This window comes from Candoia aspera, chromosome 4 (assembly GCF_035149785.1).
Source record: "Candoia aspera isolate rCanAsp1 chromosome 4, rCanAsp1.hap2, whole genome shotgun sequence".
Lineage (NCBI taxonomy): Eukaryota > Metazoa > Chordata > Lepidosauria > Squamata > Boidae > Candoia > Candoia aspera.
In genome coordinates this window covers 25340852-25357780 of record NC_086156.1, presented here as the reverse complement: position 1 = coordinate 25357780, position 16929 = coordinate 25340852, and the positions used below count along the sequence as shown (strand labels likewise).

The following is a 16929-nucleotide window of genomic DNA, read 5'->3' as shown; positions in this document are numbered from 1 at the left end:
TTTCTTTTGGAACACTGGACATGCTTTATTTCAATTTTTCACAATTTATTTAAACATCTCACATATACAAAATAGGTACAATTTTTGTTGAGAAATGATGATTCCCTTTTGGCCCTTTGTAGAGGAAGAAAATGAGGTTTAAAAGCATGGACACCTGATGTTGAAGAAGAGGATGAAGATAGGGTGTGGGAAGAAATGATCCACATGCTTAATCTGGTAGTGAGATGGGGCATTCTGATTTTGAGACAGATTGCAAAGAAACAATACAACTTAATACAGAAAAGCAGGGTGTTTTTTTTTGTTTCCCCAAATTACTCTAGCACCATTAAAGTTCAAGTATTGGTAATATATTCTGTAATATTAATCAGCACCTTTCTATTATGAATGGGTCCAAAAGCACCTCAGAACATACATATAAGAATGTGGATCACACTTGGTTTAAAAGTGTATGAGGTAGTTCAAACCTTTGGAAGTTGTGGTTTTAAACTTCCTCCTTGGAAGATATTCAAAGGCCACAAGTGGTGCAAACTTTCAGGATTTTTTTATTTGGTTTTTTATTTTTATTTTTTTTACACAAAGGCTGACATTTTCCACAACAAGGTGATAAAATCTTGAAAAACTTCTGATTCCTTTTGGGGCTGTATTAAATTGCATTGCACAACATTCCAAAAAAAATCCTTTTCCCTCTCTTTCGCCCAGAGTTTAAGCAAGTAGATGAACAGAAGACATGGAAGGAGTCAGCTTTCAGTATAAAAAAAGAAATGGCAAAGAGAATATTTTTTTTGTTTTGTTTTTAAGTTAGTTTTAGTTCATTCATTTAAAACAGACTGGGCCAACGTCCAAACGGAGTTCTTGGTCATCGCCACCAATGTCCAAAGGTGCAATATCAAGGAAGGGCAAGCGAGAAGGCTTGTTTGTTCTGTATTCAATAACTGTTTTGCCCCATTCATTGGTCTTTCTCTGTAAGATAATGATAGCAAATAGTTAAAAACATTATTAAGGCATCCACTGATCTGCTGTTATTAGAAATCAGTAAAGACTTCTATATCATCACTACCTGCATTGTGGTTCTCCAACTTTCAGGCACATTCCATACACTCACCCTTCTGGAGACCTCAACCTCCAGCAGAATCAGTCCCTTATCACTATTCTCTTCAAAATCCCACTGCTGGGCTTTTGCATCTGTCCTCTGATGACATTTCCGTTGGCTTGAGAGCCACACCAGCCTTTCTTGATAATCTGAGGCCACATTCTCAAAGTGGGTGGGGCCAGAACCAAAGTGGCCTTCAGTAATATAAAGCTGAATTACTGATGAACTTGATAGAAAAGGGGGCCTTTTAACACCTACTTTTCTATCAAGTCCATCAGTAATTTAGCATTAGCAAAATTATAATCAAAGACAGTTACAAGCAGGAAGTAATTTAGAACTTACAGAGCAGCCATCTTCAACAACATGGTAAGTAAACCGGCTGTTGCCTTCAGGTCGCAATTCAACATCGTTGGATCCCTGCAGTATCACAGCCTTTTTCAGGTTGCCTGTTTCCTCATCCATGTAAGCAATGCTGTTCTTGCAGTGGTAAGTAATGTTCTGGTAAGCATGGTTAGCCAGTAGCCTCATGAAAGCAAGTTGGGTGGCCATGTCCTTGGTCGTCACGCCTTCCTCATTATATTCAAACTGAAAAAAAAGGGGACCCTTCAGATGAAATCATAGAAATAAACTATCATGTGCTCAGTCTAAATGGCATGCATGGGCATGTGAAAGTTAATATAATTGGGGCGGGGGGGAGATAACTTTCATTACAGAACAAATAATCAGAACTGGTGGTTTAGGACGTACTTAACTGATGATAGAAACTGCATTCCAATTAACCCAACTTTTATCCTATCAAGAAGTATGCTATTTGTTGTAAGTTTACTAATCATTCCAAAGAGATGATCCATGCATTTATTAAGAACATCGATGGCATGGAAAGACAGTTCCTTCTAGAACTTAATGATCACTCCTGAAGCTATTTTTTTACTGATGTAAAAAGAAAATCTCATCACAAAATGTGTAATGAGTTTAAAAGATTCAGTCAGTATCAGAACATATGGTTCTGGCAACCAACTAGTTCAGTTTTAAACAAGATTTAAGAGTTAGATGAGTTTTCCCCAATCTGGTGCTTTACAGACTTGTTAGATTATGACTCAAAATTCCCCAACAGCATAGCTGTTGGCATAAAGTCCAGCACATAGAAGGAACAGGTTTGTTTAAGGTAATCATAATAATTCCTTTTATTTTTTTGTGTTTGGTCATGAAAGTTTTGCTGCTTATGTAGCCATAAGCAGTACCAACGGAAACCTACAGTTTGCAAACTACAAACTTTTTTAGGGAAAAAATTGAGGTGCAGGGACAGCAAGATACAGGCGATGGCTTACTAGTCCAACATCAAGCTTTAATGTATTATATTACATTAATGTATAATATGTAGCATAACCTACCTAATACAAAGGGTATGATGTATAGGTTTAATAATAATATTTCCCCCATCTATGACTCCATGTATATCAGACGGTATACAGAATGAACCTTACCTGGGAACCACCATTGATGGTTTCTCCAAGCCAGACATGTTTCATCTCAGAATTCTTGCTAGTGTACAAGTTCTTGACTGGAATGCTTTCAGGATTAACACGGATGCAAGTCTCACCAGTGGAGAAGTTGCAATATACATGAATAGCATCCGTTGGGCAGCCTTGATTAGGATCAACCCAGTAGAAACCTGTCATTAATAAAAGAAAAGGCTTTAGGCACATACCAGAGACCCATATTGCTTCAACTGTTGGAATAACTTAGATACAGACAATGCAGAAAACTCATGAAATCCTTGTGTGGGTAATCTTCACTTACTTATTCCTGTCTATCTGATTATAATTGTTTACATTTGATTAATATGAATATCTAAAAATAAGGAGAGAACTTGGGAATATAGATCTCTGTTGATTGGCATTTTCTTGACTATAATGAGTGGTACAATTGTGTAATGAGTTGATTTTTTCCCCAAATATGATAATCTAAAATGAGGTTTACAAGATGCCACTTGAGGCACTATGGACATCCAGGCTACACTACCTAATCTAGACTATGGAGAAAGAACTGCTTCTACAAGTTTTAATAGAAAGTCATTACTTCAAAAATCACAAATATGAAAACAATGCATTGGAAAAAAAGCTTATTTTGGGTGGACTGTTATATATGTTTACCAATCAAATCTGTTATATGTTTACCAATCAAACCTCTGTAAGGCATACAAGTTGATGTTAGCAAGCAATATTTTCATGAGACATTTGAATATGAAGATGGAAAAATTCAACTGTCCAAATGTCTGATTTCTCTACACATTCAGTGAGATAGTTTATGGTTGTTTTTTTCTTGTTATGAAATGGGAAAATGTCATGCATACATGTATTATTCATACCAGCATGGGCTATACTACAGTATGTTAAATGGCACACATAGACTTCCACTGATATGATACATAGAGTTTTATTGGCTTGAATTAATGTCCAGGTGCATCACTGATTCCAGTGGCATCTATACTGTGCCATGATAATGTCTGAATGATAACACATGCATCATTACATCAGCACTCAAATGGCTTGATATATAAGAATATCGTGATGTCTGTTGTAAGTATGCAAGTCACATCACTTGTGTAATGATCATAATAATCAAGAATGTAACCAGTTATTTTTGTGTTAAGTGGTTAGTGCTAACATACCACTGGTCCATTCAGGATGGCTGAGTATTAAGTCGCGGCATGTGCGGGCTGGATTCTTCTTAGAGCCTTCTGGGGTCAGGAGAGTCTCAATCTGGTTGTTCAGAGTTTTCAGAGTGGCATCAACTTCATAATCCTTGGATCTAAGAGATGGCTGATCTGCACGATAGTATTCTACATCATAGCCAATTTCATAGCCACCACCATTGGGACCAGGTGGGCCAGGAAGACCAGGTGGGCCTGATGGACCCTAAAATGTAAAGTTGTAAGAAATAAATAAGCTTGTTTAAACAGTTCACAGTGGTCATGCAGAATGTCCTACCCCAAATCTGTCTGAATGGCTTAAGCATAATCAGGATTACAAACTTCGGATAAAAGGTATATAAATTGAATAAATAATAATTACTATATAATAATACATCTGCTCATGCCTGAGTTCAGAAGTGGTCAGTGTTAGCTAAATTAGGGAATGATGCTATGGATGTACGATGAACATCATCTATTTTTAATTAAAGGTTTACTAGTTAGAGGGTGAGTTCTTTATTTGGCTCAGCAAGAGCGCCATCTTGCAGAAACAGGAAGAATGTCTTCAGTGAATGCTGCATTATTTGGCTTCATTTGAAATGCTGATTTAAATAATTGGAATGGCAGCAATTTAACAGTGGCATATACCACTAAAATTTTATCTTATGATTCAATATTAAACATACTGTAGAAATCAATCTTCCTGAAAACTTCAGGAGGATTGATTATTTAGGCCTATGGCATAAAATAACCTTCCTCTTCTTGGTATCTTACCAAGATGTGATGGGGTCAGAGTTCCTAAAATTCTCCCTTAGAGTTCTGGGAGCTGAAGTACACTAAGAACCTGGTCACATATCAAGGGAACTTAGTCCCAGTAACGTGTGTACAGGAATGAGGTTGCAAACTTATATACACTTATCTGGGAGTCAGGTTTAATGAATGCAGTGGGTTTACTCTGGAATAACCATGCAGAGTATTATGCTGTTAATTTAAAAAAAATATTTTTTGTTACTCTAACAATCCTTCAAACTTGAACTTACAGATGGTCCTTGGTTACCCTGAGATCCACGCACACCAGCAGGCCCAACCGCTCCAGGCAGACCATTGCGACCATCTTTTCCAGGAGGACCAGAAGGACCAGCAGGACCCTAAAACAGGAACAAAGAATAAACCCAATGCTCAGTAGGCTTCTGATGCAATTAAACAATAAAAATATGAGACCGCATACATTGTGATGTAATGGAACATTTCAATATTCCACACAAAGAACATTCATGTGAACTTACCCTGGGGCCAGAAGGACCAGTCACACCAGGGGAACCTTGTTCTCCGTGATGACCCTGTTAACATGAGACAACAGGGGAAACAATTAGCATTATAATTTCCTTCTGCCTTCTTGCACCTATGGTTCCATACACCACTAATACTATGGGAATCAAGGAATCTTGGGTAAACCTGAACTATATAGATCAATGATCTGGAGCTTAATTATACTTGGTCACTATACTGAGCCATGAGTCACCTTGACATGTTCCAATATTCCTATATGTTGTTGTAAATGTGTGAACAACAAACCAATTTTCTTGGTGCCATTCCTTATGTTACCAAAATGGCAAGCTTGAGCAGGAAAGTTTTGGTAGGGTTAGGAAAAGGGAAAAAACTTGCAGAAGCAAACTAAAGAGCCAAAACAAAGACACACTTTTTAAAAGAGGAAACACCAAAACCACCAAAGGAGGACTGAGCATGTTCAGTGGATATGGAAATGGTGACCATTAGGCAGAAGGGTTCAGGATGGGAAAATGGAATATTATATTCTGGGAAGGGGAATGTTCCTTCCTCACAGGAACAACCTACACCTCTTCTAAAGGGTGGATTTATTTCTGTTTAGTCCGTGGTTCAGATAATTACTTACAGCAATACCAGGCAGTCCCTGAAGTCCATTATGGCCTTTGAAACCTGACAAGCCTCTGGGTCCCTTGTCACCAGCAACACCTTTCTCACCATGTGCACCGTGTAGGCCCTAAGGGAAGAATAAATAGAGAAAAGTTACAAATGGAAGCTTTCCACCTACCCCAGAAAGTTAGGGAGAGCTTTCAGAGACACCACCTTTGTCCAAGAACAATCCCACTAAGCAAGAACTAAAATGCATGTAAATTCAGTTTGCAACACTTCCAGAGACATTGGTTTGCACCAATTTTGGATCGCCTGCTTTTCTTACTTTATTTATATCTTGGTTCAAGCTTCTATTAATAATTTAATTACCCTTCCTCAATCTGAGGCATCTAGATGTACTAGACTACACTTCCCATTACCAGGTGGAGGATGGAAACTGGGACCAAACCTCTACCCTGAAGACAGGAGTTTGGGAAAGGCTGTTCTGCACTAACACAAAGAAATCAAGATCTTGGCTTGGGAACTGTTATTTTCCTATACATTTATTTCACATAGATCCTGTTGTAGTCTTGAGTTGCAGGGCCAGTTATCTGCATCTGAACTTGCATTAAAAAGGATTACACCTGATCCTTGCTTTTCTCTTTGTCTTAGCATCCTCTAAAGGATCATCAGGCCATACAAATCAGCAGTATGATAGAGGATTATGTTAGTGTCCAAGAACATTCTTATGCCCTTCCAACCCTAACTCTTTCCACCTATAAGGAATGACCACTATCCTTCCCTCTCCTGGGTTTTTTGTACTCCTTAAGCAGAGTAAGGTAACCTCAGTAAGGGATCCTGAGGAGAAGCAGTGGCAGCTTACCAGCTATTCTTCCTGCTGTCACCATCCCTTTTTTGTGGGGAAGACATGATGCATACAGATTCTCTAAACTACCTGAGGACATTAACATATTGCTAATACTATACTCAAATAACTGCCAACCTAGATGGCTTCTGGCATGAAAGTGGGATTCCCATATTGAACTTTGACCTGGACAATGAAATGCCTTGGACCATCCTTGCCTGGACTCCACATCTCCTACTCACTCAGCCATTTCTTGATAATGCATACATCCCACTGAATTATTTCCAAAACCCAGATCTCCATTTTTAGTCCAAAAAGGAGTGTCCTTCTTAAAAATACTTGACATACATATTTTTAAAAGCCAATAACTCCAATAATTAAAACTATACTTACAGCAGGACCTCTTATACCAGCCGGACCGCTGTGGCCAGTAGGTCCAACAGGACCCTGAAATGATAGCACAGTGGAGATGTTGCTTACTGTCCATTGCAAGAAATACATATCTGTCATAAAAAGTGAATGTAATGATTTTATATATTTCAGTTAACTAAAAATAGGTAGTATAAGTGTCCTTCATTGGAAGCATGATGAGAAGATGTGGTTATAGGTTAGAAGCTGGATGATACCAAGTATCATCGTCATCATCATCTTTAATATTTTATCTCTTCCCCCATGAATTGATGGGACTTCAAGATTCACAATGGTGAAAAAATTATTAGTCCTTCTATTAACAAACTCAGCTGGAGAAAGTTTTGACAGGGTTGTAGCTAAGCAAGAGGCAGGGACCACTATGTTCAGGGGAACTATGTGATGAAATAAAAATAAACTTTAGGGCAACTGTCCCTTAATTACTCTAGGTATAAATTGAGCAGGAGAATTGCTTCAACAGACATTTAAGATTCTGTCACATTATCCTACTAGCAATAAAAAATATTTATGGGAATCCAAGCAATTCTTGTTTCCTAAGTTTACCAGCCTTTCAGGCTTCACAGGATCTTAAAGGTGTGCCAGCTTCTTTAAGAGTGAATGGTTTAGCACAGGGCCTTGCTATTTTATATCTGACACAATTATAAGCATTTTAACGTTTGCACAATTGTTGAAAGTCACATACACGTTCACCACGATTTCCAGGTTTGCCAGCAGGACCAACAGCACCATGGGGACCAGGAGCGCCAAGAGCACCAGCAGGACCAGAAGAGCCAGGAGCACCACGTTCACCCTAACAAGAATGTAGAAGAAAAATATTTGATTTAGATGTACATGCTGAAGTTGGCTTGCAAGGAGCACATTTTGCTTACAGGAGGAAGCCAGGATTACCTTGTAACCAGCAACACCATCGCGGCCAGGAGGACCGTCACTACCTGGATTTCCCTAGGAAGAAAAATGTCTTCTTAGTAACACATGGAATTTTTAAAATTATTTTACTGACCATAAGAAATCCTCACCATACATAAACTGTAGAACAAGCTGAAATCTTAAATGGACTGATACTCTCTACTTCCAGTTATGATACTTCTCCTTTTTTGTTTCAAATTCCTAGCTTTACTGTTGGTCATAAAATATTGTAGTAGTATAGGAATCTGCTGCGTCCTGTAATTTATTTTTAGTATCTGTGTTTGAGCAGTATATTTTAGAAAAAGGAATCTAAAGAAAGCAAAGGATCAACATTTAACAGCACCCAAGCTAATGGTAATATATAGTGGGCCACTATATATTAGCCATCTCCAACCAGATGTCCTCTACACTGTGTTGGAGCTCCTATAATCCTTAGCCACATACTAGGGGATTATGGAATTTGGTTCAACCCATATGAAGGGTATTAGATTAGAAAAAAGCTGTTTTATATAAGGTATGGGCTGTAATCCTTCACATGTTTTCTTAATAGTCACTTCCATTAAGGGTTGCAGAGATTTTAAGAAGCATCATAGACAAGGTAGTTAGAACTTTTAAATCTTAATGATTCCATTTGAAAAGTATGTGTCTAGCATTTTTCTGCTGTAATAAGATTTAAACTACATTGTTTTGTTAAATCAACTTCATGTCTCTCAATAATTCTATTTGCATTTTTCAATACACAAACTAAATAAAATACTTTACAACTTCATTTGTTTATCCCAATTCATATAACTGAACTGAAAATAAATCCCTTAAAAACTTTCAGTGTGGGAGAGAGAGCTGTATCAAACAGCCACTGGCTGCTATATCAAATACTGCTGCATATTTAGATATTTTACTTTAGGTTTTCCCCACTGTTATGACCAAAAAGAATTTCTTACATCACGTCCGGCTTCACCAGGGGCACCATTTACACCAGCAGAACCAATGGGACCAGATGGGCCACGGGCACCTGGGGGACCAGCACCACCAAGAGGTCCAAGCTCACCCTAAGAAGACAACCATAATCGAAATATATTTTATTTTTATTCATACATGAGCTTCGCAAAATGCTCTGTACATTTTATATCTGTTACTGAACTGATTGCTATTAAAAGTTTAGTTAATGGCACTAATCCTTGTGAGATACCTCACTGTATTCAATATATCACATTAGCACAAAAGGTAACACAAAATACAAAAGGCCCCCCATTGGGGGAGACGGGCAGTGATATAAATAAATAAAAGGTACAAGTGCAGGCTCAGCTTCTTTATTGGCCCTAATCATGGTAGTATAAACAACAACTGGCACCATTGCATCAAAGCATAATTGATTGGCCTGCAGGCAAGACAGAAGCTTTTAATTTGCTACGTATTTCCCAAACCTTATCTTTCCTTCACAACCATCTAGCACATCTCCTTTCAAAATGGGAAGAGACAAGAAGGAGACACTATTAGCAGGAAGCTACTAGCTAGAATCTCATTCCTGCATTGAAATCTAATATCACAAGACATCACATGTGCTCACAATGCAAGTAAAAAGCTCCTAACCCAAACACAGGGTTTTCCCAGGGAAAACAAAGGGCTACCTCAGCTATATGGCATCAAGTTAGGCAAGTAAAATTATCCCCTCCCAAATATATTTTCCCAGGGAAAGTAAGCCGTCAGCTCAGCCACAAAAATTTTGAAGACCAAGGAATGCTGATAGGCTGGGGAAAAGATACCAGAAGGCAAATATAGACTCTGGGAACCAAGGTCAGTCTGAAGATCCTCATAACAGTAACTCTCTAGAAGGAAACCATGTTTATAAAATACACCCTCTTTGTTCTTTCAACCCCACCATTGTCTTTGTAGTTCTGCTCCATTACCTCATGCTTATGTCCTTAATCCAATCAACTATTTATGCCCTAATTGCCTAACGAACATCATTAGATAAATGATGTGCTATATCCAATTAAATACATTGCTGTTATTTCCATGCAAATACCTTGCTGCTCTTCCCAATCACTTGTATACACTAATTTGCACAAATCTATAAAGATGGACTATAATCCCTCCCCTCCTTAGGTCTGTCTTTGCCTCCAGCACTGTCAATAAAGCAATTTGTGCTTTAGTGTAATTGCCAGGGTTGAAGTAAGAGTCAGTTGTCAAACTGATTAGCAGCTGTATGTTGGATAAAAGTGGGGGATGCCATTGCCATCTTCAGATGTGTTATTAGATTTCGGTATTAATTTTTGTATCTCCTATATTTATCCAATCAAATATGTCTCCTATTTGCAAATTCAGTAAAGATTGTACTTACAAGTGCTCCAGACATGCCTGGAAGACCACGTTCTCCTCTAGAGCCAGGAAGACCAAGGATACCAGGTGCTCCAAGAATACCTTGAGGGCCTGAGGAACCAGGAGCACCCTGAATAAAAAGAGAATAGAAAAACATTTTCAGAATTTATGCTATATACAGATTAGCACATTCTTTGTTTGGGAAAAATTTTGTTTCCTTTCTCTTTTTTCCTATTTAATTTGACCTCAGTATCTTCTGATATAGTCTGTTTTAACATCTAGCTATCTTCAAGAAAAGTTAGATATTCTCTATTGCCTTAAGAACCAATTTCTATTTGAACTTATGAATGCATGTACACAAAGGAATAGGACTGATTGCTTTGTAAATACATAAAATCCGAATAGCTCTACTTTTACAAGGCAAATATATTACCCCTACTACTAACAAAAAAACCCATTTGGCTGGTAGACTACCTTCAGCTGGGTAAGGCACAAATCATGATAAGCAGCCTTTATTTTGTATTATGAATAGTGTGTCAATCTAGTTCATGACTATTATACCTTAGAGGGAAAACTATGCATTGAGACAGAGCCAGCTATTTTAAACATCCTTATTTCCCTTTAAACATATTTTACAAGAGCTTTGGGTAAGTATCTTCACTGGGAGAACTATTGCAAAACAGTATGGTCTGCATCTTCTGAATCAAAATGTTCTGCAATTCCAGTGGAAGAAGGTGGTAATGGTTGCTAGTCATTGAAGTCACCTGTGGCTGATACAGGTGGCTACCATATGTAGAGACTGTGTAAAAATTCTCATTGCATCCCTAAATTCACACTCTTGAGGTTTTTGGCCTTATTTACATAGTTTAGGAAAGGAATTGCTATCATTACCAAAATGGTCATACTTGGTAATTCTGGAAATAGGTGTGTAGAAGCATGGAAAATGCTAGCAACACTCCTAATGAGAATGGTTAGCTGGTTCTTTAATTCGTGCTCCATTTTAAGAACATATAAAGCCATAGAACCCTTACATTATTTTACTAATAACATAACATCTGTTTTCTCTGCTCTGAGAGCTTAACAGGAAGGTGGCTGTATATGCTATTGTGATAGCTTCTGTATATGCCTTCTTGCAGCTGCTGAGTGCTAATCTGGATAGTTCCTAAGGCTAATGTATTGTACACAGTCATCTAAAGTACAAAGATCTGTGAGTTCAATTCCCAGTACAGAGTTTGAACCCCACAGAATAACCTCTGGTTCCCCACATCTGATGAGTCCCAATAGGATGAAATTGGTCAGAATGGTGCCTGCTGGTGGTCAAACCAACTACCTGGGATGCCAAGTCAGAAGAGTCTGAGGTGTTTATATTTGCTCATATTTAAGGGGAAAAACCGCCCAGAGTCCCTCCTTGTGGGGGGAGATGGGCGGTGATAAAAATTTGATAGATAAATAAATAAAATAAAATAAATAAATAAAAAACTTCTAGCATACAGTACATACATATCTATATGATTGGAATGAGCAGGTATATGTTCTTGTGAAATACAAGAAGAACCCTAAAGAAAGAACTCTCAGGAAAGAGAAAAAAGCTCAGAGCAGCAGGATATAAATCTAACAGGTACTGAAAAGCATTCTGAACGACTTACAGCACCACCACTTTCTCCAGCTGGGCCTTTCTCTCCACTGAAACCAGGGGGTCCAACAATGCCAGTTTCACCAGCACGGCCAACTGGTCCAGTATCACCACGTGGGCCTCGAATTCCCTCTTTGCCAGCAGGACCAGGGGGGCCAGGTGGACCAGAGATACCCTAGGAATAAAATCATAATGTAATGGCATAGCTACACCTCTCTTCATCACTCAGAAGATAATACATTATTAATCCAAGTAAAGAATGAACAATGATATGAGTGGGATCACATCAAGCATGTAATGCTGCTTTAACAAACTGCACAGAATCAAGTGAGTATGTAAAGGGTGGTTGACATTAGTGTAAAATAGTCTTTGCTGTCATCCAGGGGTAGAATTTCAGTCATCCAGATGGAATAGTGGTGTGGCTTGTTATATATCATAGACCTATCCTAAGTCTGTCTGTCTGTCTGAACTATAACACTAAGCATCCCTCATCATTGGCCACCCTTGCTGGAGTTAATGGGAAATGTACTTTAGCAATATCCAAAAGGCTGCAAGTTCCACTTGTGAAATAAGACAACAGTAGCATATGTAGGACTGCCAAGTCTCAGGCAAATCTACATAAATTCACTTTCCAAGTCATGGATCACTTAAGTGAGACTGCCTTGTGTTATAACACTACATCTTGGCTCTGTTTCATAGAACTTAGAAGTCAGGATTTGAGCCTGGACAGCAGGGATAGGCAACCTGCATTCCCAGGGTTATAAGCAATTCCCACCCCCATCCCCTTTTTGATCCTTAAAAGCCCTACCAATCCTGATGGCTGAAAATTGACAACATAGTTTTCTGCCATTTTGAGATTGGAACAATAGAGTTTTAATATGCCTTAAAATAGGCATAATGCAGTAAAACAGCAAAGAAACCTCCATTCTTCTCCAACCTTAGATCTCTTTGAATTTTGCTTTTGTGGCTTCCTTACACACAATACATGTAACTGAGTCTTCAATTTCAGTATGGTTCTGGCTCTGCCTGCTGAGGTACTGAACAGACCCAACCATTTTAGGTACAATAACTGGTAGTAACAGATAGGAGATGATGGATAATATTCTCATGCTATACTAGCTTGAAAGTTCTAAGGAACTTCAGTTAATTAAAGTAATTCTCTGGACAGAGCAATAAGAAGTTTACTTTGTATGAATTACAAAGTGATTTCATCAGGAACTACTTACAGCAGGGCCAGGAGGTCCAGATCTGCCAGCATTACCAGGGAAACCAGTGATACCCTATTTAAAAAAAACAAGAGAAAAATCAGGATTCATAATAATCAATAGATACATTTTTCATGGGTGAGAGGGATAAATAAGATATGTTTCTAGACTTACAGCTGGACCATTATCGCCACGGCCTCCAGCAGGACCTGCTGGACCAACAGGACCCTGTATGTAAGAAGAAAGCATGTCTGATATAAGACTCATGAAGTACTCCATAATTCCAGATGACCCCGTTTCCCCTTAGAATCAGTGGTAGTTATGCTACTGGCTTATTAGGAGCAACCTTTGCTCCTATTTCATAATGACCTTCAGGCCTATGAAAATAGGCAACAATTTTGTTGAGAGGGACAGTAGGAATGATGACTTCTCTTCAGGCTATTACATGTAGGAAGCAAAACGTTTCAGATTCTCTTGCTGCCGTCTAGGAGTTGTCTGGATTTTTGCTGCCTAGATATGGTAGCCCTAACTACCCTACAACAATGTCACTGTAATAGGTGGTTTGTAGAGATGGCTTCTTTCACAGAAACAGATGCTGTGTGTTAAAGGTCTCATGCCCTTCACCCTTTCAGGATATAACACTGACAAGAGATTCCCCAAAGTTTCTAATTTAGGAATAGTGTTTACATGACTAGTTACAAAAATTCATTAGTATGTAAGGTAATTTATAATTATTTTATGAGTAATTACAGCTCATAGTATTATTCTTAACTTCTTGAACTTGCAATGCTTATATTACACCTAATTAAAATCAGTTATTTTTTCCAGCAGTGAAAAATGTTAACCACTGGGAGTCATTATGAAATGCGTTGTATGATCGGTGATAGACAGACAGACAATTTCCTCCATAGTATAATGTCTTAAATGATCTTCATTTTTTTAGCCACTAATACATAGGATATTCTTTGGGAGAAATTCTTGACATCCCACAAATGAGTTAACCTAGATTTCAGGAATTTAACCACCTAAGACTACTTAGCAAGTGTGCTACTTGGCATCTTAGCAGTGGATTTAAGAATGTGGCTATGAAATACCAAGACTACATCATATAGTCAAAAAGTTAAGAATTTAATGTAAGATTCCATTTACTTACAGCAGGACCAGAACTGCCGACAGCACCAATGGCACCTTGGGGACCTACATCACCTTTAGGGCCTCTCTGTCCTCTTTCTCCTTTAGCACCTGTCTGACCAGCTGCACCCTTAAAAATTCAAGGTTGAATTAAATTATTGAAGTACCATGATAATATCAAACTGTTAGAAAACTGGAGAAAGCTGACTGTACTTCCTTATACTTACAGCAGGACCAGCAAATCCAGGAGGACCAGCAGGGCCGGCCTCACCACGTTCACCCTACATTAAGGAGAAAAATAAGTGAAGTAAGGACACCTCTAGCTACCTTTTTACCTCAAAGATTCCTAAAAATGTTAATGTTATTTGGTGAAAAATAATTATTTTGCTACTTACAGGGGATCCACGAGGTCCAGCGTGGCCAGCGGGGCCAGCAGGGCCACCTTCACCCTAATAGAAACAAAGTATCAGCTGTTGCTAGGCTGCAGAGAACCACATGGGGAAGGATGATATTCTCCTTCAAAGTTCCTATTAAAGATAGGGCCATATCCCCCTATTCCTCCACTTCTACTGAGAGACCAACTACTTTTGGCTCTTCCTCAACTGCTACCCAGGTGCCACTATTCGATAAGGCTGCTGCAGTGGGACCTTTGCACTGATGCTACTGTTAGAATAGCTTCTTTCGGCATCCTCTCTCCCTGATCTGTTTTCATCCTATTTGATCATTGTAACAACCATGCAGCTTTTAGAACAGGAAAGGGTCTAGAACTGTCTTTTTTATCTGTTTCTATTAACCTGAAAACTATCCTGAAACTTACTGAAGTGAATATTTGTAGCTCAGGGTTGAACTGTGGAGTCCTTGGTGCTCTCTGAGCCTTGTTGTTTTCTTGCAGATGTTTCACTGCCAGACTTCAGTTTGCACTGAAGATGTTGCCTAGTCTGGCAATGAAACGTCTGCAAGAAAACAACAAGGCTCAGAGAGCACCAAGGTATCCTGAAACTTTTAGGGGCTGGAGAACAGATTTAAAAGGTGATAGAAAGCCATGTTAACAATTCCTCATGGAAGTTTTAACTAGGTGTTTACTATGAACTGCTATGATGAAAAAAAATATGAAATGTGTTGTGACACTGCAAACTTTAGTCTTTTGTACTTGCACACTGATGTCAGACACAGGTATGTAAGTCACCCTCCTCATCCTTCCTGTTTATAGACATTTAAAATCTGTTTTTGAACAAAGAATGAGAACAATATTTGTTGTATGCCACCTACTTTCTTAATCAAAGAACTCAAAATAAATCAAATTAGACAGCTGTATTTTCCAAACAAGACTGGCATAATTTCAGGACTGAAGAAGCTAAGGTACCATTTCCTTCTGCTGTCTTTTTAATATTTTTAAAAAAGCTTTCTTTTCTGTTGCCTAGGCTAATGGTTGAGTTCTTCTCACAACTTCTGTCTTTTATGGTTGGAACAAGAAGGCAAAGGAGAAGGAAACTATTTTACTACTTCAAACCTCCTATTCACCTTTCTAGGAATGTTCCTCCAATCGGTTTTATTTCCAGGGTAGCTATACAACTCTGGAAACCTTTTTTTTTTTAATGCATATAGAGGAATTAGGATCTGTGAGCCATCTAAACTTACAAAGTTTGGGCAAGAAAAGGTAAACCCCAATTCAAATCTCTAATCAGCCTTCAGTTTTTTTGTGTTCTTTGGGACTGATAATTTGCATTTATTTCTCTACTTTCATTCTAAAGACATTAGCCTGCAGTCTTTTCCTGTCTGAAATAAGACTCACAGCAACTAGAATTGAAATAAGCAACATGTTGTCCTCCGGATGTTGTCGAGCTCCATCTTTAATCCGCCCTACCCTGTATAAAAAAAGATGGTGGCATTTCCCGACAAACATTTGGAGGCTACCCTACTATACTTCAGAGCAGTGTTTCTCAACCTCAGCGACTTTAGGATGTGTGGACTTCAATTCCCAGAATTTCCCAGCCAGCATGCTGGCTGGGGAATTTTGGGAGTTGAAGTCCACCCATCTTAAATTTATTGAGGCTGAGAAACACTCTTTAGAGCAATGGCTGTTTCAGTGTGCTGGCCCCGCAAACTTGTAATTATCTATTCCAAGGTATCAGGTTAAAATGTTCTGAGTATCTGTGGAATTTCTATTTATCTCTTTTTATTTGGATATTGTATGTTTAAGTATTTTAAACTTTTTCTAAACTGACCTGAAATTAAATATTAAAATCTATTAAATAAAATTAATTTAAATTCCAAGGGATTTGGTTGCACTGAAGTCAATGGGTCTTTAGTCATGATTAAGTTTATTCCATTATTTTATCATGGCATGGACATGCAACTACTTTAATTTTGTTCCAGCTCACTGTTTCAGTATGTGAAACAGAAATACATAAGAATGCAGTGTGCAGAAGCCCTCTATTTCTGAATGGTAACTAAGGAGGACTTCTCCACCCATTTAATTGCCAACACTCCACATCTATATTCTGCATCTTTTCTAGGAATATGCCCAGGAAATATCTAAAAAGACTTACCCTTTCACCAGTAGCACCAGCAGGTCCTGGGGCACCAATAGCACCAGGGGGTCCCTGAAAATCAAACAGAATAATTTGTTCCCAATCTACCTTTTTTTTTTAGAGTTCTCTGTATAAGGAGAATATTGTTAAACTATACAGAACTGCAGAAAAAGAAAAATATTTTTTTCAGTTCTACTAACACCCCTCAAAATGTTCGTAACTTTGCAGGTAGTTTCAACAAAGTTTAATTTCAGAG

The 16929-nt window shown here is 38.3% G+C and overlaps 1 protein-coding gene across 1 annotated transcript in view; it reads right to left on the bottom strand.

The window, feature by feature from the left end:
• COL1A2 (collagen type I alpha 2 chain) overlaps window positions 1-16929 on the bottom strand; it is a 49574-nt gene continuing 32645 nt past the window's right edge. Inside the window, exons 32-50 of the mRNA XM_063303647.1 lie at window positions 16692-16745; window positions 14538-14591; window positions 14370-14423; window positions 14165-14272; window positions 13186-13239; window positions 13033-13086; window positions 11820-11981; window positions 10196-10303; window positions 8796-8903; window positions 7837-7890; window positions 7631-7738; window positions 6913-6966; window positions 5695-5802; window positions 5069-5122; window positions 4823-4930; window positions 3762-4008; window positions 2575-2762; window positions 1433-1675; window positions 1-960 (exon numbers count right to left, since the gene is read on the bottom strand). Coding sequence (XP_063159717.1) covers window positions 814-960; window positions 1433-1675; window positions 2575-2762; window positions 3762-4008; window positions 4823-4930; window positions 5069-5122; window positions 5695-5802; window positions 6913-6966; window positions 7631-7738; window positions 7837-7890; window positions 8796-8903; window positions 10196-10303; window positions 11820-11981; window positions 13033-13086; window positions 13186-13239; window positions 14165-14272; window positions 14370-14423; window positions 14538-14591; window positions 16692-16745 — 2067 coding nt within the window. The 3' untranslated portion in view covers window positions 1-813. The remainder of the gene's footprint in view (window positions 961-1432; window positions 1676-2574; window positions 2763-3761; window positions 4009-4822; window positions 4931-5068; window positions 5123-5694; window positions 5803-6912; window positions 6967-7630; window positions 7739-7836; window positions 7891-8795; window positions 8904-10195; window positions 10304-11819; window positions 11982-13032; window positions 13087-13185; window positions 13240-14164; window positions 14273-14369; window positions 14424-14537; window positions 14592-16691; window positions 16746-16929) is intronic.